Source organism: Phyllostomus discolor, chromosome 9 (assembly GCF_004126475.2).
Source record: "Phyllostomus discolor isolate MPI-MPIP mPhyDis1 chromosome 9, mPhyDis1.pri.v3, whole genome shotgun sequence".
In the NCBI taxonomy this organism is placed as follows: domain Eukaryota; kingdom Metazoa; phylum Chordata; class Mammalia; order Chiroptera; family Phyllostomidae; genus Phyllostomus; species Phyllostomus discolor.
In genome coordinates this window covers 51,761,367-51,785,980 of record NC_040911.2, presented here as the reverse complement: position 1 = coordinate 51,785,980, position 24,614 = coordinate 51,761,367, and the positions used below count along the sequence as shown (strand labels likewise).

At 37.3% G+C, this 24,614-nt stretch overlaps 1 protein-coding gene across 1 annotated transcript in view; it reads left to right on the top strand.

The window, feature by feature from the left end:
- The window catches only part of SPIRE1 (spire type actin nucleation factor 1), a 303,314-nt gene that overhangs the window by 240,512 nt on the left and 38,188 nt on the right, over positions 1–24,614 (top strand). The window contains 3 exon segments of the mRNA XM_028524016.2: positions 95–181; positions 3,818–3,947; positions 16,037–16,209. Of these exon segments, the coding sequence (XP_028379817.1) occupies positions 95–181; positions 3,818–3,947; positions 16,037–16,209 (390 nt within the window).

Here is a 24,614-nt window from a genome sequence, read left to right as displayed (position 1 = left end):
TCAGGTATTGCATGTTTTAAAGGTTCTTGCAGCACAAAGTTTGAAAATCAGTGCTATAATCAGAAGAATCTTCTACTTTTTGTCTTTTTTTCAGGTGAATGGTGATATTCCTCCTCGGTTAAAAAAAAGTGCTCATGAAATTATTCTGGATTTCATCAGATCAAGACCTCCTTTAAATCCAGTATGTAATTTGATATATTCCTCTTGATTGGAGTCCACAGAATAAATTATTCTTCTGTAGGGTGTTATCTCTAGAATTTAGCTCTTAAAGTGGTTCATTTTTACACTAAGCATTTATTCTCAGAATGATGACTCCCAACTATAGATTACATTTAAGTCATGGGAAAATACTTAACATTTGTTTAATACAAGACTATCTTAGGATATTTTAATTCAGAACAACCTGGGTTATGGTGGAAAACCTGGACAAATACTTCCTAGAATAATGGCTAAATATAATACCAAATTGTTCCTAGTATGGATTGCCTGCTCCTCCAGTTTACTTTATAGTGCTGATAACCTCCTTGGTTAAAGTGTCATTTCAATACTATTTTGCAGTAAATGCACCCTATTGTCATCTACTTTTATATTAATTGTCTTCTTCTGCTAACAGAGTTGTTACTAATGACCATGGAATCAGAATATTTTAATATAGATGGACATTGGTTTATGGTTTCTTTGTTCCTCACTTCTTTTCCTCTTCACTCAATAGCCAGTGCTTACCAATCCCTCGTAAACCTGTGTACATTCATTAGTCTGGAAGGAAATGGTGTCTCTGTCCTAGTTTGTGTATATCTGAAGCATAATTAACAATCCCTTTTATAAATATTTTTAAAAGAAGGAACAGAGACTACCTAGGAAATAATTCTAAGAATGCAGGTCATGGTAGAGAACAAAGAGTGTGGAGTCAAAGGAACCTGGATTTACACACTAGCTAGAAAATTTAGCAGCCACATGGCTCTGAGAAAGTAAATCAGACTGCTGGAGCCTTTCTTTAATCAACTATAGAATGAAGATAATAATAATAATCTGAGAAGGTTGTGATGACTTAAAAATATTAGTTTCAAGAACTACGATAATGTTAGATAAAGTATAGCTTGCATTTTAATTGATTATCTGGCACACTTGCATATAGAGGACATCATGTTAACTTCAGAAAATTGTGATAATGTTAGATAAAGTATAGCTTGCATTTTAATTGATTATCTGGCACACTTGCATATAGAGGACATCATGTTAACTTCAGAAAATTGTCTCTTTAAAATTAGTTGAGCACATATGACTAAATAACTATGAAATTCAGCAATCTCCTTATTGCTTTAGGAATCTTGATAATGACTTAAAAATAATCTTTTATCAACAGGGTTGCCATCAGGAAAAGCATTTGATCAACACCTATTTATGACAAAAATTCTTAGTGAATTGGGAATAGAAGGATCATACCTCAACATAATAAAGGCCACATACAAAGAATCTACAGCCAACATCATACTCAATGGGCAGAAACTAAAAGTGTTTCCTCTAAGGTCAGAACAAGATAGGATGTCCTCTTTCACTACTCTTATGCAACACAGTACTGGAAATTCTAGTCACAGCAACCAAACATGAAGAAGAAATAAAAGGCAACCAAATTGGAAAGGAGGAAGTAGAGCTGTCATTATTAATAGGCAACATGATATTGTACATAGAAAGCCCTATAGGCTCCATCAAAAAACTACTAGACCTAATAAATGAATTTGGCAAAGTAGCATGATACAAAATCAATTTTCAGAAATTGGTGGCATTTTTATACACCAATAATGAACTATCAGAAAGGAATATTAAGTCAATCCCATTTACTATTGCAACAACCAAAAAAAAAAAATGAGGTATCTCAGAACAAATTTAACCAAGGAGGTAAAAGACCTGTATTTGGAAAACTATATGACACTGAAGAAAGAAGTTGGGGAGGATACAAATAAATGGAAGAATATACTGTGTTCATGGATTGGAAGAATTAATATTAAAAAGTCCATGCTGCAGAATGCAATCTACAGATTCAACACAATTTCTATTAAGATACCAATAGCATATTTCACAAATCTAGAAAAAAATGTTCCAAAAATTTATATGGAACTAAAAAAGACTGTGAAGAGCCTCAGCAATCCCAAGAAAGAAGAAGAACAAAGTCAGAGGGATTACAATACATGATACCAAACTATCCTGTAAGGCCACTGTAATCAAAACAGTCTGGTACTGGTATAAGAGCAGACACATAGATCAATAGAACTGAACAGGGAGCCTGGAAATAAAACCATGCCTTTATAGTCAATTAATAATTGACAAATGAGGCAAGAGCATACAATGGTGTAGACAGTCTCTTCAATAAATGGTGTTGACAGAATTGTACTGGTACGTGTAAAAAAATGAAACTAGACCACCATCTTACACCATACACCAGAATAAACTCAAAATGGATAAAAGACTTAAATGTAAGTTGTGATACCATGAAAATCCTAGAGGAAAACATAGGCAGTAAAATTTCAGATATCTCATGTGGCAATATTTTTGCTGATATATCACCTAGAGCAAGGGAAATAAAAAAATAAACAAATGGGACTACATCAAATTAAAAAGCTGCGCAGCTAAAGAAACCATCATCAAAATGAAAAGGCAACCAACCATATGGGAGAACATATTTGCCAATGACACATCAGACAAGGGTTTAATCTCTAAAATTTGTAAAGAATTAGTATAACTCAACACCAGGAAGACAAATAATCCATTAAAAAATGGGCAAAAGACCTGAATAAACACTTCTCCAAGGAGAAGATACAGATGGCCCATAGATACATGAAAAAAAATGCCCCAAATCACCTGCCATCGGACAGATGCAAATTAAAACCACAATAAGTAAGGTATCACCTCACACCCATTGTGTTAAAATGGGTATCATCAATAAATCAACAAACAACCAGTGCTGGTGAGGTTGTGGAGAAAAGAGAACACTAGTGCACTATTGGTGGGAATGCAGACTGGTGCAACAACTCTGGAAAACAGTATGGAATTTCCTCACAAAATTAAAAATGGAATTGCCTTTTGACCCAGCAATTCCACTTCTGGGAATATATCCAAATAATCCTGAAATACCAATTCAAAAGAATATCTGCACCGCTGTGTTCACAGCAGCATTATTTACAATAGTCAAGGAAACAACCTAAGTGCCCCTCAGTAGATGAGTGGATAAAAAAAGCTGTGGTACATTTACACAATGGAATACAACAGAACATTAAAAAAGAAGGAATTCTTACTTTTTGTGACAGCATGGATAGAACTGGAGAATATTATGCTAAATGAAATAAGCCAGGCAATGAAAGACAAATATCATATAATCTCACTTATAACTGAGGAATCTAAGGAACAAAATTAACTAATGAGCAAAATAGATTCAGAGGCACAGAAACAAGGAACAATCTGACAGCTGTAGGAGGGGAGGGGGAAGTTGGGATTGAAAGAAGGTGAAGGGATTACACAAAAAAATATTAATCACCTGTGGACATGAACAATGGTGTGGGGATTGACTGTGGGAAGGAGGGGCCTAGGGGGAGAAAGACAATGGGGAAAAAATTGAGACAACTGTAATAGCATAAACAATAAAAAAAATTTAATAAAAGGATGCTGTAGAAGATACAGTATTGTCATTACCTTTTGAAATAATGAGAAAAAATAGTTACAATCAATAAAATACAATTTCATAATACTATACTGTATGAATGTACTTAACATTATTTCAAGGCAACTACTCAGAGTCTTCAACCATTATGGTTTTTTTTTCAAGGCCTCAGCCAGAAAATTAAAACCCACTCCACCACGGCCACGGAGCCTCCATGAAAGAATACTAGAAGAAATCAAAGCAGAAAGAAAGCTACGGCCTGTCTCACCAGAAGAGATTAGACGTAGCAGATTAGGTGAGTCAACTACTTGACAAACTCATGGTCGTGAGTTACCCACTTGAAAAAGTGTCTTTATACAACTATCTTAGTAAAAATTTATGGTATAATATTACAAAGTCAAGATAGTTCATGTAGTTCTTATTCCTTGTTTCTTACTTTCTCTCTCTCTCCCTCTTCCTCTCACACATATACTCTCTTTTACTTGAAATTTATACTTGATAAATTTTATACACAGAAATTTATACTTATACTTGACTATGTACACTTGATACATAGAATATGAAATTCTTTCTCTTTATGTTACTGAACTATACAAGAGCATCATGGCATAATAGAATGAGCTCTACCAATCTCTAGATTATAGTTTTAGGAAGTGTCTTTACCTCTTTGAGTGTCTATTTCTTTGTCAGCAAAAGAAGGATAAAAATTCCTCTAAACTTTCATTATGGCTTTTATGTAAGAATTAAATAAAATTGTTGTCAGAATACTTTATAAATTTTAATAAATATACAAGGATAAGTCATGTTTTAAAGTAAAGATGATAGTTTTAATTCAAGTTTTTATTGTTATAATTATGGGTTCAAAGATAAGATATAACGTGATGAAAGCATCAATTATTATCTGATATCACTTATTCCCAAACTTCCTTTGTATTTATTTTAATGTTTTTAATGTGTACTATAAAAACACATTGATTTTTATTTATAGACTTTGTCATGAAATATTTGTAAACATTTTGCTTATACAACTCTCCAATTTGTAAGATGCCAAAAGATTCAGAGAAACTCCCTTTAGGAAAATAGATCATAGTGACACCTTAATAGGAAAGGAATCAGTTCTGTGACACTACACTCTCCTAGTTTTCTCCTCTGATGTTTTTCTACTTTTTTGATACTTTTCTTGATTCCTCAAGTTTCTATCTTGGGCTTCTTCCTTTCAACCATACCCTTTTTCATGGTTTCTGTTTCTGGCTATCTTCCAGTTTCAATCTACAGCACAGATTTCTCTTAAAGTTCAGACTCATACATCCATCTCTCTACTAGATAGGGCCTCCTTAGATCCTACAAGCAAGACAGGCCCAACAAGTCCACAGTGAATTCATTTGCTGTCTCCCCCAACCATCTCCTCCTTTTTTCCATCTCAGGATGCCCAAGACAAACCTCAGCATCATATTTCACTTTTAACAGCCAAGCCCTGTTGGTTTGACTTCTGGATCTTTCTAGCCTTCCACTTGTTAGCCCCACAGCCACTATCTTAACCCAGGCTGTCATCATCTCTTGTCAAATTTATTGCATTACTTCTTACTGCTCTCCCTACATCCAGCTCTAAACTCTTGATCTCTCCATAATATTCTTTGACTCTCAGCACATCTGTTACATTGTGACCTTTATGATAACATGACCCACGTCTGTCCAGTTCATTATTGTGTCCCTAGTCCCTAGTACAGGGACTAGGCTATAAAAAGTACTCCCATAGGTGTTGAAATTTTTAAATATACCTTGGAATTACAGAGCCACAAAGTAAAAGTTATATCAATTAATCCCTCTCTAATTGTTATGGCAGCAAGTGTCATCTTTTAAAATGATGTTTAAAGTATGCAAAGTGATAAATCCATATGAGCTTTAATATAATAATGAATCAAAATATATAAACCATGTGAACCAAGAATTCTTATCCTGGGAGTCCTTGAATGAGCCTAAGGAGGGTCTGTGAATCCCCTGAAAGGGGTCTGTTTCATTTTAAACAAATTATATGCTAATAGAAGACATATTTTACAATAATTAAATATCAATTTTATGGTGATTATATTTTAATATTATTCCTTGGTATTTCACAACAACCATAATTGAGCTATATAGAAAGTCATTGTTCTATATGGGTCCCCTGTATGAGGTCTTGGATGGCATCAATGTAACCTGGCAGCCAAGGAGAGTGGACTGAAATGCGCGTGTGTGAACAATGACAACTTCACTGTACTAGTCAGTGGGGGTGGTAGACGCCATTGAGTGAGCATGTGTACTATGTGGCTGTCACATGCAAAATGACTGATTGGGTAGAGCAACAAATCTGAATCAAATTTTGTGTTAAGCTTGAACATTTCTCCATGGAAACTATTCATAAGATTCAGAAGGCTGCAGCTGTGGGCAGTTGGTGATTGACAGATTCATCATGACCAAGCACCTGCTCATGTATCACATCTTATGCAGTTTGTTTGTGAAACATCAAATCACCCAAGTAACTCAGTCTCCCTACAGCCCAGATTTGGCACCCTGCAACTTCTAGCTTTTCCCAAAACTAAAAATCACCTTCGAAAGCAAAAGATTTCAGACTGTTGATGAGATTCAGGAAAATACGATGAGGCAGCTGATGTGTGAAGTTCCAAGGTATATACTTTGAAGGGGACCAAGGCATCATTGTCCTATGCACAATGTTTCTTGTTTCTTTTATCTTCTTCAATAAATGTCTATTTTTCACAGTACATGGCTGGATACCTTCTGGATAGACATTGTATATACATTTTTCTTGAATGAAGAGAATTAGAACCACTATGAAAAAATAAGGAAATAGTATTGTAGTATGGTTGTTGTAGACTACATTTGTTTCATTACTATACCTTGAGAAGGAATAATGGAGGTAATGGAAGAGATTTCAACAAACCTATAAAGTAAAACAAATAGATTGCCATGAGAAAAGTAACCTTCATGATTTGCAGGAGTAAAGAGTAATTAGGCTTCGGGATGATAAACTTTAACAGAAGTAGTACCAATAGAATAGAGAAAGGAACAAGAAAAGCATAATGTGCTTGTATTACTTGGACAGTGTATGACATAGAGTTTCTTTGTTTTCCCAATAGTTTTTTGAACCTTTATTTTCTGTTAAACATTGTGCCAGCTGTTGTGGTTCAGAGAAGAATAAGGCATTGTCCCTGCCCACAAATGCTTACAAAAGAGTGACTCTGGAGTATCATGCATCTTCATGTTGCAAGAGATACACATGAGTGTTAACAGCAGCCAGTAAGAGGGCATTAAGTGAGGCCATTTGAGGGAGCTTAAGCAAGAGACTAGCAATCCTTGGAAGCATCAAGGAAACACTCTCAAACTGCATGGAAGATCATCACAGCTTTTGTCACATATTCTTCTGTTTCATTTTAAACAAATTATATGCTAATAGAAGACATATTTTACAATAACTGAATATCAATTTTATGCTGATTATATTTTAATATTATTCCTTGGTATTTCACAACAACCATAATTGAGCTATATAGAAAGTCATTGTTCTATGAGTCTTCCAGAATTCTGCCTTCAAAGTGATCTTAAATTTTAATTGAACAGTAAAGAATTTAGGCTCATTATTTCTGTAGATGTATATTGGCTCTTACAGTTTTGCTTTGGGAAATTTTGTTAGGATAAAGTTGGCAGAATTAACTTGAAGAAATGTTTCCCTAAATATTTTATAACCATTCCTCTCCATGTGATGGCAAGTAGATACCTACTGTTGAAGTGGGGGAAATATGTAAATGTGTAAAGAAGAAATGTTATTCATAATTTCAACAGCCAGAGGCACTCATTGCAAATCTACTTGTGCATTATGAAATGGAAACAAAAACTGTACATACAGTATTCTTCTCTCTTCACTTAACATTATATGTAGCATGAATATCTTCCCGTGTCATTAAAGATAACTCAAAACATTATAAGGACATAATATCCTTACATATGGCTAAATTGTGTTTTATTTACCTATTTCCCTATTGTTTTACAGACTATTTTTCCCATTAAGTCTGAAATTACAATTCTTGTACATAGTGTTCATATCTGATCATTTTCTTTTTCCTAACATCTCATACTGTATTGAGGTTTTGGGTTTCAAATGTAAGTTGTTCCATTAAAATCTTCATTTTCCAATATGGCTGGAGTGGCTCAGTGGATTGAGTGCCAGCCTGACAGCCAAAGGGTCGCCAGTTTATTTCCCAGTCATGGCACATGCCTGGGTTGTGGGCCATGTCCCCAGTGGGTAACACACGAGAGGCAACCACACATTGATGTGTCTCCCAATCTCTCTCCCTCCTTCCCCTCTCTTTAAAAATAAATAAATAAAACATTTTTTTTTAAATCAGAGAGTTCTGGCCAAGATTGAGGCATAGGTAGAAACCCTTCACTTCCTTATACATCCAAAAGGAGGATAACAACCAATATAAAAACAATAAACAACCAGAAATGCCAGAAAATCAAACTGCATGGAACTCCAACAACAAAGGAATTAAAGAAACATTCAATCAGACTGATAGGAAAGAGCCAGGCAGACAAGGAGACCTGGGGCAAGGAGACAGACCATGTGGGCAGGCTGGGAGGTCCAGAAGGAAGGCAGTGGACCACATGAGCAAGGCAGGGCTAGCTGAATGGGAAACTGAGATGCAAAGCTAGCCATAAACTATTGTGGGGATTGCCACGGCAGGAAACTCCCAGTCTCACACAAGAGTTCATTGGAAAGTGAAGCTAGAGCTGAGCAAGTGAGCCTAGCCACATTGTTCCCTCTCTGACTTCTCCCCGACAGACAGAGCCAAAACACAGCAAAGAGGGTTGCCCTGCCATGGACAATACCTAAGCTCCCCCCCCTTTTTTTAAATATAATAGGTGCACCAAGACAAAGAAATATGGCCCAAATGAAAGAACAGATCAAACTCCAGAAAAAGCTAAGCGACGAGGAGATAGCCAACCTATCTGATACAGAGTTCAAAACATGGTAATTAGGATGCTCACAGAACTGACTGACCTAAATATTCAGGGAACCAACAGTGAAGGGAAGGAAACCAGGACTCAAATCAACGATTTGGAACAAAAGGAAGAAATAAACATCCAATCAGAACAGAATGAAGAAACAACTCAAAAAAATGAGGAGAGGCTTATAAACCACTGGGATAGCTTTAAATGTTCCAATATCTTAATCATGGGGGTACCAGAAGGAGAAGAACAAGAGTAAGAAGTTGAAAACTTATTTGAACAACAATGAAGGAAAACTTCCCCAGTCTGGCAAAGGAAATAGACTTCCAGGAAGTCCAGGAAGCCCAGAGAGTCCCCCCAAAAAACTGAACCCAAAGAGGAACACACCAAGGCCCATCATCAGTAAGTTACCCAAGATTAAAAATAAAGAGAATCTTAAAACCAGCAAGAGGAAAGGATACAGTTACATACAAAGGGGTCCCCTTTTGGCTACAGCTGATTTCTCAAAAGAAACATTACAGAAAATCAAAGGGACAAGAAGGGACTGGAAAGAAGTATTCAAAGTCATGGAGTACAAGGACCTACATCCAAGATTAGTCTATACAGCAAAGCTATCATTTAGAATAGATGGGCAGATGAAGTGCTGCCCAGATAAGGTCAAGTTAAAGGAGTTCATCATCACCAAGCCCTTATTCTATGAAAGGTTAAAGGAACTTATCTAAGAAATTGAAAAAGATAAAAAACCATGAACAGTAAAATGACAACAAACTCATTGGTGCATTCCACAGTGACTGCACCAATTTGCATTCCCACCAACAGTGAAAAAGGGTTCCCTTTGTTCTACCTTCTCACCAGCAGTAGCTGTTTGTTGATTTATTGATGATACCGATTCTGACAGGTGTGAGATGATGTCTCATGGTGGTTTTAATTTGCATTTCTGTATTGATTAGTGATGTTGAACATCTTTTCATGTGTCTTTGGCATCTCTGTGTCCTCTTTGGAGAAGTGTCTATTCAGGTCCTTTGCCTGTTTTTTAATTAAATTGTTTTCTTGATGTTGCGTTTTATATGTACATTATAAATTTTGGATATTAACCCCTTATCAGTTATATCATTGATAAATATGTTGTATTCAGTGGATTGTCATTTCATTTTGTTGAGGGTTGCCTTTGTTGTGCAAAAATGTTTTAGTTTGATGTAGTTCCTTTGTTTATTTTTTCCCCTTGACCAGGATGATATATCAGAAAATATCGCCACTAGAAATATCTGAGATTTTACTGCCTTGTTTTCTTTTAGGATTTTTATGGCTTCAGGTCTAACATTTAAGCATTTGATCCATTTTGAATTTATTCTTGTGTGTGACATAAGAAGGTGGTCTAGTTTCTTTTTCTGCACATCTGCCCAATTTTCCCACTATCATTTATTGAATTAACTGTCTTTACCCTGTTGTATGTGCTTGCTTCCCCTTTTGAATGTTTATTGACTATAAAGGTGTGGGTTTATTTCTGGGCTCTCTATTCTGTTCCACTGATCTATTCGTTTGTTTTTATATGTATAGTTTCATACGTCTAATATCAAACTATACTACAATTACTATGGCCTTATAGTATAGTTTGTTATTAGACAACATTATTCCTTCAGCTTTGTTCTTCTTTCTATGGATTGCTGTTGCTATGTGGAGCCTTTTGTGGATTAATATAAATTTTTGAAATATTTGTCCTAGTTCAGTGAAATACTTCATTGGAATCTTGATAGGGATTGCAGTGGATAACCTGGACAAAATAGATGAATTCCTAGAAACACGCAGTATTCCAAAACTAAATAGGGGAAAAATCAGAGAATCTGAATAGATAGATTACACCTAGTAAAACTGAAGCATTAATCAAGAAACTCCCAACAAACAAAAGCCCTGGTACAGATGGCTTCACAGGTGAATTTTACCAAACATTCTGAAAAGAACTAACAGCTCTCCTTCTCAGACTATTTCATAAAATTCAAGAGGAGGGAATGCTCCCAAACTTATTTTACAAGGCCAGTATTATCCTGATTCCAAAAACCAGATAAAGACTAAAAAGACCGAAAATTACAGGCCAATATCACTGATGAACATAGATGCTAAAATCCTCAGCAAAATGCTAGCATGCTGAGTACAGCAATGCACCAGAAAGATCATATGCACTTTTTAAGTGGAATATATTCCAGGAATGCAAGGTTGGCACAACATTCACAAATCAAAAAATGTGATACACCACAGAAACAAAATGAAGTATAAAAACCACATGATTATATCAGTAGATGCAGAAAAAGTACTTGATAAAATACAGCAACCATTTATGATAAAAACTCTCAGCAAAGTAAGATTAGAGGGAACATACCTAAATATAACAAAGGCCCTTTATAATAAACTCAGCATCATATTCAAGAGGCAAAGATTACAAGCATTCCCCTTAAGACTGGGAACAACACAGGGATGTCTGCTTTCACCTCTCTTATTCAACATAGTACTGGAAGTCATAGCTACAACAATCAGACCAGAAAAAATAAAAGGCATCTGATTCAAAAGGAAGAAGTAAAACTGTCATTATTTGCAGATAATACTGTACATAGAAAACCCCAGATGTTCCCCCAAGAAACTGCTAGAACTGATAAATTCAGTAAAGTATCAAGATACAAAATAAACATCCAAAAATCAGTTGCATTTTTATATACCAAAAATGAACTTATCAAAACAGGAAATGTAGAAAACAATCCTATTCACAACTATTCCAAAAAGAATAAAATAGACTTCTGGCCAAGATGGAGTTGTAGGTAGACACACTGTGCCTCCTCACAAAACCAAAAGGACAACAGTAATTTAAAAACAAAAAACAGCTAGAACTGACAGAAAATTGAACTGTATGGAAGTCCAGTAACCAAGGAGTTAAAGAAGAAACATCCATCCAGACTGGTAGGAGGGGTGGAGAGGGGCAGCTAGACAGAGAAGACTCCCAGCAAAGAGGTGGTGGAGGACAGGGGTGGGCAAGGCGGTGGCTGGTCAGCAAGGGAGCAGCTGGCGGACCTGCAAGGCAGCAGCTGTTGGAGCGCATGGTCACACATTCACTTGCAGATAAACCTGGAAGAACACCCGGGGAACGAGATAGACCATGCAACCCCAGGGCTCCAACACAGGGAAAATAAAGCCTCAAAGAACACTGATTGAACACACCTGTGGGGGTTGAGGCAGCAGTGGGAGAAACTCCCAGCCTCACAAGAGAGTTTGTTGTGGAGAGACCCACAGGGTCCTAGAAGGTACACAAGCCAACCCACCTGGGAGTTCCACCAGAAGGACCCACTTTGCTTGTGGGTAGCAGGAAAAGTGACTGAAATCCAGCAGAGAGTGGACTAAATGCCGTTATTCCCTCTCGACCCCTTCCCTACACACAGCATCACAATGCAGCGACATGCGTTGCCCCATCCTGGTGAACAACTAAGGCTTTGCCCCTCACTATGTAACAGGTGTGCCAAGACCAAAAAAATGGCTCAAATGAAAGAACAGATCAAAGATCCAGAAAAAAGACAACTAAGCGGCAAACAGATAGCCAACCTATCAGATGCACAGTTCAAAGCACTGGTGATCAGGATGCTCACAGAATTGGTTGGTTTTGGTCACAAATTAGATGAAAAATGAAGGCTACACTAAGTGAAATGAAGGAAAATGCATAGGAAACAATAGTGATGGGAAGAAAACCAGGACTCAGATCAATGGAGTGGACCAGAGGGAAGAAAGAAATATTCAACCAGAAAAGAATGAAGAAACAAAAATTCAAAAAAAAAAAAATGAGGAGAGGCTTTGGAATCTCCATGACATCTTTAAATGTTCCAGCAACAGAATTATAGGGGTGCCAGAAGGAGAAGAGGAAGAGCACCAAACTGAAAACTTATTTGAAAAAATAATGGAGAACTTCCCCATCTGACAAAGGAAATACACTTCCAGGAAGTCCAGGGAGCTCAGAGAGTCCCAAAGAAATTGGACCCAAGGAGGAACACACCAAGGCACATCATAATTACATTACCCAAGATGAAAAATAAGGAGAGAATCTTAGAAGCAGCAAGAGAAAAGGAGACAGTTACCTACAAAGGAGTTCCCATCAGACTGTCAGCTGATTTCTCAAAAGAGACTTTACAGGCAAGAAGGGACTGGAAGAAGTATTCCAAGTCATGAAAGGCAAGGACTTACATCCAAGATTGCTCTATCCAGCAAAGCTTTTATTTGGAATGGAAGGGCAGATAGAGTGTTTCTCAGATAAGGTCAAGTTAAAGGAGTTCATTCATCATCACCAAGCCCTTATTATATGAAATGTTAAAGGGACTTATCTAAGAAAAAGAAGATCAAAAAGATGAACAGTAAAATGACACCAAACTCACAATCATTGACAACCACACCTAAAACAAAAACAAAAACAAACTAAGCAAACAACTAGAAGAGGAACAGAACCACAGAAGTGGAGCTGACATGAAAGGTTATTAACAGGTCACTCTAGGGGGAGAGAGGGGAAAAGGTACAAAGAGTAAGTAGGATAGATGGTGAGTAGAAAATAGACAGGGAGAGGTTAAAAATAGTGTAGGAAATGGAGAAGCCAAAGAACTTTTATGTATTACCCATGGACATGAACTAAAGGGGAGCAATGTGGATGGGAAGGGGTGTGCAGGGCAGAGGGCAGTGAAGGGGGGAAATGGGACAATTGTAATAGCATAATCAATAAAATATATGTAAAAATATATGTTCAACTGGGTCTTTTACAAATATGAAATATGAGGTAAAATCACACATAGTATTTAGTCTTGTATGTGGAGATCATTCTGAAACATGACTGGTGACACGTAATTTTTATTAATCTTATTTATCTCAAAACTTTGAATTTAGTACAAGGTGTTTATTTTAGTAGTTTTAGTCAATGAACTCAAATACAGTTATCAATCTCATAGCAGTTTAGGCAATTAGGGAGCTATTGGGTAATTTTTCAAATCTCCTGCATTGAGAATGAAATGAACTCATGGCAGCCCCTGTCCCTTAACAGTGTTTCCAAAACTTCAGTTGATACCACCCTCATGATTTTTGCCAGACTTAAGTGCTACCAGGTACTGTTTAAATTTTTTTAATCCATCATAAATGACTTTAAAATCTTAAGCAAAAGCATTCATAAAATCATGTGTCTGATATAGTATTTTTTTCTGAAATATTAAAATAAATATATAATCATTAAAACTGTTTCAGTGCTCCTTTATTCACTACTAAGAGTGTCACCCTGACCTGGTAGATTGGGAATGTAAAACCTGCTCTGTAAGCTGAGTACTTTCTTCCCACTATATGTCCAATTTGGGAGCTTCAATTGGAATATGAGTAGTTAAGAGAGAAAGATGTCTGCAATTTTAACTGTGCTTTGTGTTAAAACACTAACTACTACAACATAAACAATTCCATAGGAAGTGTATAAAATAAGGTACACTATAGAATAAGATTTTTAAAAATATACTTCAAGACCATATTTAAGCTCGACTACCTTTTTTCTTGAGAAGGAATTAATCAATTAGCTCAGTCATTTCCTCCTTTGCTTTCTAGAAAACTTTTAAATTACTCTCCTAAGTATGGCAGCCTACCACTCTCTAAACCTGGTGAATAAAAATGCACTTGAAGACTTTAACTATTATAATGTGTGTGTAAAAACTTGCTCCTTTTGCCCTTTCAGCATACCTCCTTCCCCAGTTATGTATTCGCTTTAGCTACTTAATACCTGGAAATGTAGTAACAAAATTAACACATGTGTTGTCAAGTTTTCTATTAAAAAATTTTATGTAAAATGATAAATGATTGATGGACAAATATGTCTGTCTTCTTCCTTTTTTCTTCATCCTTTCTTGCTTACTCAAACCCTTTTAGTTTACACGGGCATGTTATCTGGCCTTCTTGAGCTCTAAAAATAAGCACAAATTATAAATATTAAAGCAGATATGTATCATATGTAATAAAGAATTTACATGATTATTTAAAATAATGTGGAAGGCTGTACTAGAACACACTTCTATACTTAATGTTTCCTGGAAATCCACTTCCTAAACTTCAAGTGTATAAATATTATGTGTTGGGGGAACTACTACATTCTTACATTTTATAATAACTTCAGTTACAATGCTTTTGCCTTATAAAGGAGCATTTATCATGTCTTTTTTCACTTTAGTGTTTAGTGTACCCTTTACCCCAACTATATGAGTTTAACAGACTGTTCCACGTGCACAGATCAGTTCATGGTGCTGATGTTGAACTTAAATTATGCAGTGACTGCTTTCTCTCATTTTTAAATACTCTAATTTAATAGTTAATTATTAAACTTAGATATTTAACACTTAATTTGCAGTACTGACAGAAATTAGTTCCACTTGCATCAGAAAATTACAGGCTATTGTATAAAAAAGTGGCCTTTAGAATCAGTATTAAACAGGATTCAAGTTTCTGCCACACACTAGCTGTGTGACTCTAGCTAAACTACTCAGAGCCTTAGTTTACTTACTTGTTAATGTAGACCCAAATCAATATTATTAATTGCTGATTCATGGCATACTACCTTTATTACACACAGTATTAAGTATTTTATATGCAATTGTTAACTTATTTAATCCTTACAACAAGCTCATGTCTGTTGTTAGCACATTTTATAGATGAAGAAAGAAGAGGTTAGGTAACTATCAGCAGAACTTGACTTTGAACTAAAACTATCGGCATCTAAATGTCCTGTATACTCTGTACTCTGTGCTCAGTACTCTTCTGTATAATACTGCATTTCTTTAATTTGTTATATTGCTTTCCCTTCCATTTTGAGCTCTGAATAAGCTAAGTCAGCTTTATCAGAGGGAATGTATCCCAGATTCTTTGTGTTCATATTTATATGAATATAGATTATTAGCTATTTCAAATCAAACTATTGTCATATCTTAAAGCCATGCACCTAGTAAGGCTTCATGCATGCCATCACTTTGATCCATCTATCACTATTTCTTTAGAGTCCATAAAGTAAAACTTACCTCTTTGTGCCTTTAGGAAAGAAAGAAGTTGGAGTCAGTTATCTGTAGAATTTCTTCCAGTTCTAAATTTTAATCTGTAAATGTGAATATATAATGTCAGTTAAAGGTCTTCTTTAATTGAATCTGACAGTTAATATCTAACAAAAATGTTTTGTATATATAGATGTTACTGTATTAAGCCTCTGTGTTTTATTTGTATAACATGGAACTGGTATGCCATCTGGTGTGTGTTTCTGAGTTCAGTAACTTGGAGAAGTGTGTTTCATCCATTGATAACCTTTCTTGGCTCAAGAAAAAGTGAGCTTTCATCTTTTTTTTTCACCAGATGTAACTAACCCTGAATCTCCAAAGAACATTGTAGAATTGTCGGTGGTGAATGGAGGTTTAACGTCACAAAGAAAAGAAAATGGGTTAAATGCTGTGCAGCAGGTGCCTGTGCAGCGGAAGAAACTCCTCAAAGCTCCAACTCTGGCTGAACTGGACAGCTCTGACTCAGAGGTGAGCTCCCCTGAGATCTGGGTTCACAAATCTTGACTCCAAGTCCATGATGGTAAGACCTAGTTTACTAATGTGTTGCTTCAGTTGTTACTTAATCCTGTCCCATTTTTCAAACAATAACATTAGGATTCAAATGTATTTAGAGGAAATAAAACACTAGGTTACTTACTATCACTTACTAAAGCCCAATATAATGCCCAGAATAAGTTTTGAAATATTGTTATAGTCTTAGATTATGGTGGGGTTAAAATAAGTCAACAATTTTCAAACATATTAAATACCTTTTATTTGGAGGAAGGAAAAAGAAAAATGTAATTCATTGAAAACACTTAACATTGTGGTGTAATTACCCATTTATTTCTCTCTTTCTAAAATACACATCCATACTGAAGATTGTTCATTCTGTAATATTAATAACAACAGAAAGGCCTGAGAAAGAAAACTGCTAGTGTTCTCCAGATTTCATCTTTCACCTACTGCCCTTTGGGGGAAAATCTAACATCCTTCTTGTCTTCAAGGGACAGGATGGATGCCAATGTTCATGCTTTCCAAGTCTTCTTTGAGCTGGTCTGCAGCATCAGTATTTTTAAGTATATTGTATTGAATATGCTATAACAGTTGTCCCTTTTTTTCTCCCCTTAGACTCCTCCATCCAGCACCCCAATTTCCTCCAGCATTCCCCCCTCCTTCATTCATGTTCATGGGTCGTACATGTAAGTTCTTCAGCTTCTCCATTTCCTATACTATTCTTAACCTCTCCTTGTCTATTTTGTACTTACCAGTTATGCTTCTTATTCCCTGTACCTTTTCCCCCATTCTCCTTCCCTGCTGATATTCCCACATGAGATTTCCATTTCTGTGATTCTTTTCTTTTTCCAGTTGTTTTTAGTTTGTTCTTGTTATTTTAGGTTCAGTCATTGATAGTTGTGAGTTTGTTGTCATTTTACTGTTCCTAGTTTTGATCTTCTTTTTCTTAGATAAATCCCTTTAACATTTTATATATAATAAGGGCTTGGTGATGATGAACTCCTTTAACTTGACCTTATCTGGGAAGCACTTTATCTGCCCTCCCATTCTAAATGAGAGCTTTGCCAGATAGAGTCATCTTGGATGTAGGTCCTTGCCCTTCATGACTCCGAACACTTCTTTCCAGCCCCTTCTTGCCTGCAGATTTCTTTTGAGAAATCAGCTGATAGTATTACAGGCACTCCTTTGTGGGTAACTGTCTCCTTTCCTCTTGCTGCTTCTAAGATTCTCTCCTTATTTTTAATCTTGGGTAATGTAATTATGATGTGTCTTGGTGTGTGCTTCCTTGGGTCCAACTTCTTTGGGATTCTCTGAACTTTCTGGAAGTCTATTTCCTTCACCACATTGGGGAAGTTTTTCTTCATTATGTTTTCAAATTAAGTTTTCGACTTCCTGGTCTTCCTCTTCTCCTTCTGGTACCCCTATGATTCAGATGTTGGAACATTTAAAATTGTCCCAGAAGTTCCCAAGTCTCTCTTTCTTTTTTGAATTCTTGTTTTTTCATTCTGTTCCAGTTGAATGTTTATTTCTTCCTTCTGCTCCAAATCATTGATTCGAGTCCTGGTTTTCTTCCCTTCACTGTTGGTTCCCTGTTGGTATATTTTTCTTTATTTCATTTTGTATAGCCTTCATTTCTTTCTTTATTTTGCAGTCATACTCAGTCATTTCTGTGAGCATCCTGATTACCAATGTTTTGAACTCTGCATCTGATAGGTTGGCTATCTCCATTTCATTTAGTGCTTTTGCTGCGGTTTTGTTCTGTTCTTTCATTTGGGCCATACTTCTTTGTCTCCTCATTTTGGCAGCCTCCCCATGTTTGTTTCTGTGTATTAGGTAGAGCTGCTTTCACTTCCTGTCTTAGTACCATGTCCTATTTTCAAAATGGCACCCATAAATTGTGTGGTGCAGCCTGCTTCACTATTTTGTGGCTGCATGGAGGGAGGGCTCAGTCAAGGGACTGTGCTTCTGGAGGTGTGCCTGGCATTTTCCCTATTTCCAGTCACTTCTCCCAGTCCCCATATGCAACTGGTGTCCTTCCAGCTGTTGCCCTGGTGTTGAATCCCAGAGTGGGTGGGTTTGCATATGTTTTGAGACCATCCAGTCCCTTTAAGCAGAGTTACCTGAAAATTCAGCAGTTTCTTCTACCACCCCAACCCTCATTGGTTTTATAGCCACAAGTTATGGGGATTTACCTTCCTGAAGCTGGACCTCTGGGCTGTGCATTCTGGCCTGGGGCTGAGATCGCTCACTCCCAAGGTATCCCTCCCAATATTTATCTACCACACATGAATGTGGGACTGCCCTTACTTGTTATGCCACTGCTGCCATCCCTCCATGCCACACCATGTCTCCTTGCCTCTCTGCTCATCTCCATGTCTCTGCCTCTCCTACCCATCTGGAAGAATGTGGCTTCTTTAAATTCTTGGTTGTCAGGCTTTCATACAGTTCTATTTTCTGACAGTTCTCTGTGTGATTTGTTTTGAGATTAAGTTGTAACTCTTCTGTGGTAATGCAAAGAAGTGAAGCATGTCTGCCTATGCCTCCATCTTAGCATCTGTCTTGTGTATCTCTACTGCCCAATCCTCAAAATCAACTTCTGTAAAATGAAATTATATTCTTGCTTCCCTTCTCTCTTTCCTCCTGCAAAACCAACAACATACAGAAAGCTTCTCTTCTCTGTTTGCTATCTTGGTTGCTGGTTCCATCCTCTCCACATTCATCCAAAGTATAGAATATAAGGAATTATTCTTTAATTCCCCTCTCACCAGTCTTCATTCCTAATCCAGGAAATGCCAGTAATAACAATTTTGCTAGAAAATACTTTTCAAACATGAAGAATAATGAAGAAATATCCTTATTACTTCCTGGCTTCAGTGTGTGCTCTCACACATGCTGTCTCTCTCTCATCAGTCCTATCTTACTTTTCTCTTTCCCAGCTTCCCCAGTTCTATCTCATACATACCTCCAGAGCCTTTGTCACTCCTGCTTGACACCTTTTGAAGGCTCCTTGACACTTAAGGATTAAGTGCATGTCCCCAAATAAGGTGCATAAGAGCCTTGGTGATCTAATACTTGCAACACCATTCCCTGCCTCAGTGCACCCTTACTCCTAACTCCTGTTTATCCTTCAACATCATGCTTTAATACCTCACCTTCTCTTTTCCCTGGTACCATTAACCCATCAGGACTCCCTTCTGTGTGATTCCATAATAACCTTCCCTTCTCTCTGTTAGGGCATGTTACACTGTATATTGTAATCTATGTATTTCTCTCCCACCAGAGGGCAAGCTCCCTGAGAGTAGGGATTATGCTGAATTCACTTTATATTTCCAGTTTGTAACACCCAGTAGGAACTCACATATTTAGATAAATTCATATTAACCTGTGAGAACAAAAATATGAATTAAAAGAGCAAACAGCTCTGCACTGTCCAGTATAGTAGCCACTAATGACTGTGACTGTTGAAATTTTAAATATATTAAAATTAAATGAACTTAAAACTCTTCAGTTCCAGCCCTGGCCAACATGGCTCAGTTGGTTGGGCATTGTCACACAAAGTGCCATTTCAATTCCTGGCCAGGGTACATGCCTGGGTTGCAAGTAGGTTCCCAGTCAGAACACACGCAAAAGGCAACCAATTGATATTTCTCCCTCACATCAATATTTCTCTCCCTCTTTCTCTCTCCCTTTCCCTCTAAATAAATAGATAGGTAGATAAATAAATAGGTTTTTTTTAACTCTTCAGATTCAGTTCTCAAGAGTTCAGTAGCCACATGCACTGTAGACAACACCACTACCCTCAAAGAGAGCTCTGTGGATAGCACTGGTCAAAAGGTACAGGAAGTGCTCCTCCACCCCACTGAACCACTTTTAACTCCTTTCCTTGTCCTCCTCTACTCACTTCCTAAGGCAAGACTATACACTAGGTCATCATGAGATAAGTGGGCAACCTCTACAATATCTGTAGTTATCTGTTTTTTTTAAGATATACTGCTAAAGTCCCAAATCCAATTCTTGAGATGGTTTGCTAGACACAATTCTCTTAATCAAAGGGAGGCCATTTTTGCATACCTACACATCATCGATTCAAATTAGAAGCAAGAAAAAAGGTACTAAAAAGAGAAGTGTTAGAGCCAGGTTTCAGCTAACTCTGACCATTGTTACTGGCTGCTGATTTAACTAACCATGGGCACGTCATAGTTTCTTGGTCAATGGTAGTGGAAATCTCAGATTCATAGAACAAAGTGAGTGTTCTTAGACAAGGGCCTGGAACTAAGCATTTTCATCTCTCCCTCTTCAAATTGAAATCAATGTTTTTAAGTACTAAAGATAGACAAAAGTGTACTAAATGTGAGCCTACCTATGTTACTTTTTTTAATCTTCTAAATACAGAGTTTTAAAACTTCTAAATATAATTTTAAAACATCTAAATATGTTCAGACTTTAACATTTAGAAAACAGATAATCAGAATCCTTTATTTTTAAACAACTATTGTATTTCAAACTTTGGCTTTATAATAATCAGACTTTGTAGTGATGAAACTCGGCTTTAATTTAATTGTGGTAATTTAGTTGTGTTCATCCTAAAAGCTGGTCTAAACTTAACTACTTTTAAAATTATCTGTTGACTACCTCTGGCCAAGATGGAGACCTAGGTAGATACACTAGCCTCCTCTTACAACCAAAAGAAGAACAACAACAAATTTAAAAACCGAAAATAACCAGAACTTCCAGAAAATCAAACTGTATGGAAGTCGGACAACCAAGGAGTTAACAAAGAAACACACATCCAAACTTGTAGGAGGGGCAGAGACAGGCAGCCAGGATGGAGAGGTCTCAGGGCAAGGTGGCAGCTGGTGAAGGAGGAGGTCCAACATTGATTGGTGTGTGGATAAACTGGGAGGAACAACTGGGAAGGAAGACAGACCATGCAACCCAGGGCTCCAGTGCAGGGAACTAAAGCCTCAAAACCTCTGACTGAAAAAAATCTGTGGGGGTTGAGGCAGCAGGAGAAACTCCCAGCCTCACAGGAGAGTTTGTTGGAGAGACCCACAGGGTCCTAGAACATACACAAAACCACCCACCTAGGAACCAGCACTAGAAGGGCCCGATTTGCTTTTGCTTGTGGGTAGCGGGGGAAGTGACTGAAATCCGGCAGAGAGCTAAGCGAGTAATATTGTTCCCTCTCAGACCCCTCCTCCACATACAGCACCACAACACAGTGACATGGGTAGCCCAGCCCTGGTGAGTACCTAAGCTCTGCCCCTTATTATGTAACAGGCATGCCAAGACAAAGAAATATGGCCCAAATGAAAGAATAGATCAAAGCTCCAAAAAAAAAAGAAAAAAATAGAACTAAGCAATGAAGAGATAGTCCACCTATCAGATACAGAGTTCCAAACACTGGTAATCAGGATGCTCACAAACATGGTTGAGCATGTCGCAAAATAGAGGAAGAAGTGAAGGCTATGAAGAATGAAATAAAGGAAAATATACAGGGAACCAACAGTGAAGGGAAGGAAACCAGGACTCGAATCAATGATTTGGAGCAGAAGGAAGAAATAAACATTCAACCGGAACAAAGTGAAGAAACAAGAATTCAGAAAATGAAGAGAGACATAGGAACTTCTGGGATAACTTTAAACGTTCCAACATTTGTGTCATAGGGGTACCAGAAGGAGAAGAGGAAGACCAGGAAGTCAGAAACTTAATTTGAAAACATAATGAAGAAAAACTTCCCCAGTGTGGTGAAGGAAATAGACTTCCAGAAAGTTCAGAGAATCCCAAAGAAGTTGGACCCAAGGAAGCACACACCAAGACACATCGTAATTACATTACCCAAGATTAAAAATAAGGAGAGAATCTTAGAAGCAGCAAGAGGAAAGGAGACAGTTACCCACAAAGGAGTGCCTGTAATACTATCAGCTGATTTCTCAAAAGAAATCTGCAGGCAAGAAGGGGCTGGAAAGAAGTGTTCGGAGTCATGAAGGGCAAGGACCTACATCCAAGATGACTCTATCTGGCAAAGCTCTCATTTAAAATGGGAGGGCAGATAAAGTGCTTCCCAGATAAGGTCAAGTTAAAGGAGTTCATCATCACCAAGCCCTTATTATATGAAATGTTAAAGGGACTCCCTGGCTGGTGTAGCTCTGCAGATTGAGCACAGGCTGCGAAACAAAGGGTCAGTTGTAGGTTTGATTCCCCTTCAGGGTACAAGCCTGGATTGCAGGCCAGGTCCCCAGTAGGGGGCCTGCAAGAGGCAACCATACATTGATGTGTCTCCCCTTTCTCTCCTTCTCTTCCACCTCTCTAAATATAAATAATTTTTTTTTAAAAAAGAGACTTTTATAAGAAAAAAAAGATCAAAACTAGGAACAGTAAAATGACAACTATCAATGACTGAACCTAAAAAAAAAAAAACCAACAAAAATTAAAACCAACTAAACAAACAGCTAGAACAGGAACAGATTCACAGAAATAGAGATCACATGGAGGGTTATCAGTGGGGCAAGGGAAAATGGGGGGAAAGGTTCAGGGAATAAGAAGCATAAATGATAGGTACAAAATAGACAGGAGGATGTTAGGAATAGTGTGGGAAATGAAGAGGCCGAAGAATTTATATGTGCATCCATGGACATGAACCAAGTAGGCGAGAATGCTTGTGGGAAGCAAGGTGCAGGCAGGGTATAGGGGAATAAAAGAAAAAATGGGACAACTGTAATAGCATGATCAATAAAATACTTTTTAAAAAAAGATTATCTATTGACTGACTATCTATCAGGTTCCTCATCCTGTCAGCCATAAGTGTCCTTCATCTAACGCAGGAAGTAATCCCCAGATCTTCAGGTTTCTTCTAATTCCATTACTTGGCAATTCTACCTTTTCCAAATTGATAGATAGCTATTCTTTTCCCCACCTAATCAATCCCTAGTATCAGAGAATTCCTAAATGAAGATTGATTAACCTTGGGTCATATTTGCCCACTTACAAAAATGACCACAAATACAGACAAGTAGATCCATCCCATGTCACAGTATACAAACTGTCTTCATTCACATTTTACAGCACTGTTGTTCCCTACTTTTATATATTCTGTAACTCTACTCCTCTGTTCTTTATACCATCTTCCTTTTTTTTCGATTCATTTGTCAGTTAATTTGAATTCAGTTTAATTCTTTTTTGCCATTTCATTTTTGCCATTCAAATATGTATTGAATAAGTTCAGTAAGAACTAAGGAGGAAGCAGAAATGCAGTGTGCTTTGTCCTCCCATTGCTTATTGTCCCAATGGAAAATAAAGAAACACATGTTTAGTGAGTACACATGGCCTACCAGGCACTGTCTGAGGCTGTCTACTGTGATGTAGTGTCCTTCTGCAGGGGCTAGGGCACCAGTGAAGTGTCATGGAAGAAGTAGGACTTGCGCTATAGAATCAGGTGAGCAGAACAGCCTGGCAGAGAACACTTTGTTGTATGAAACCTGCCATGCTGTGTCACTGCAGGGTCATGTGTTTCTACCCTGCTGGCCCAGACTTTTCCTGAGGACAGATGTACAGTCTGGTTCAAACTTCTTTATTCTACATCAGCTATGCTTACTTGTCTAAGAATTCCTAAGTGAGGTTGTACCTTGGACAAGACTAAGTTCAGGCTCAGGGTTGTATTTAGAGGAGAGTAGACACCAAATAAAGAGGAATCTCAGAAAAAGCTGATCATGTTACTTTTCTAATATCCTATCAGTTTTATCATCTACTACCCCATTTTTCTTCTTTCCCTCCCATTAATAAGCGGCTTCCAAACTTTTTTTAAGCACAAAAAACTTTTTCTTCATATCAAACCTTCAGAAGTATAATGTCAGTCAGTAAAAATGGAGGGTGGAGACTAGAGCCCTGCCCTCCCCCGCCCCCAATTTTTCATGGCTTCCCTAAGGCCTTATAGAGCAATGTAAAATTCCTTTTCCATTCTAAGACAAAGTGTTCCACTAGGAAATTACAGTACTCAGCTAACAGTTCTCGCCAATGAGTCTGCCTGTCTCCCTGCTCCTTGCACAGACCTCTTTGTCTACCCTTTATACCAAAGCACTCACACTGGTTGAAGAAGAGACCAGAAGTCCCTTTAAGGAAGAAGCAATGATGTTTCCAGCTGGAAACTGAGCACTTTTTGCCCTCCTTATATAGGAAATTATATTATGCAATTTTAAATTTATGTTAACTTATTGGTGCCATCACATCAGAGGTTTTTTTCACATTTTAAGAAATGTTTCCAGTAGCTAAATTACCACTTGTATGGTATACTTGTTTATACATAATGTCATTTAGTTTCCCCTCCCATGGAGATTTTATATTATGGGATACCATCCACCATTCCAGAATATCCCCTCTGG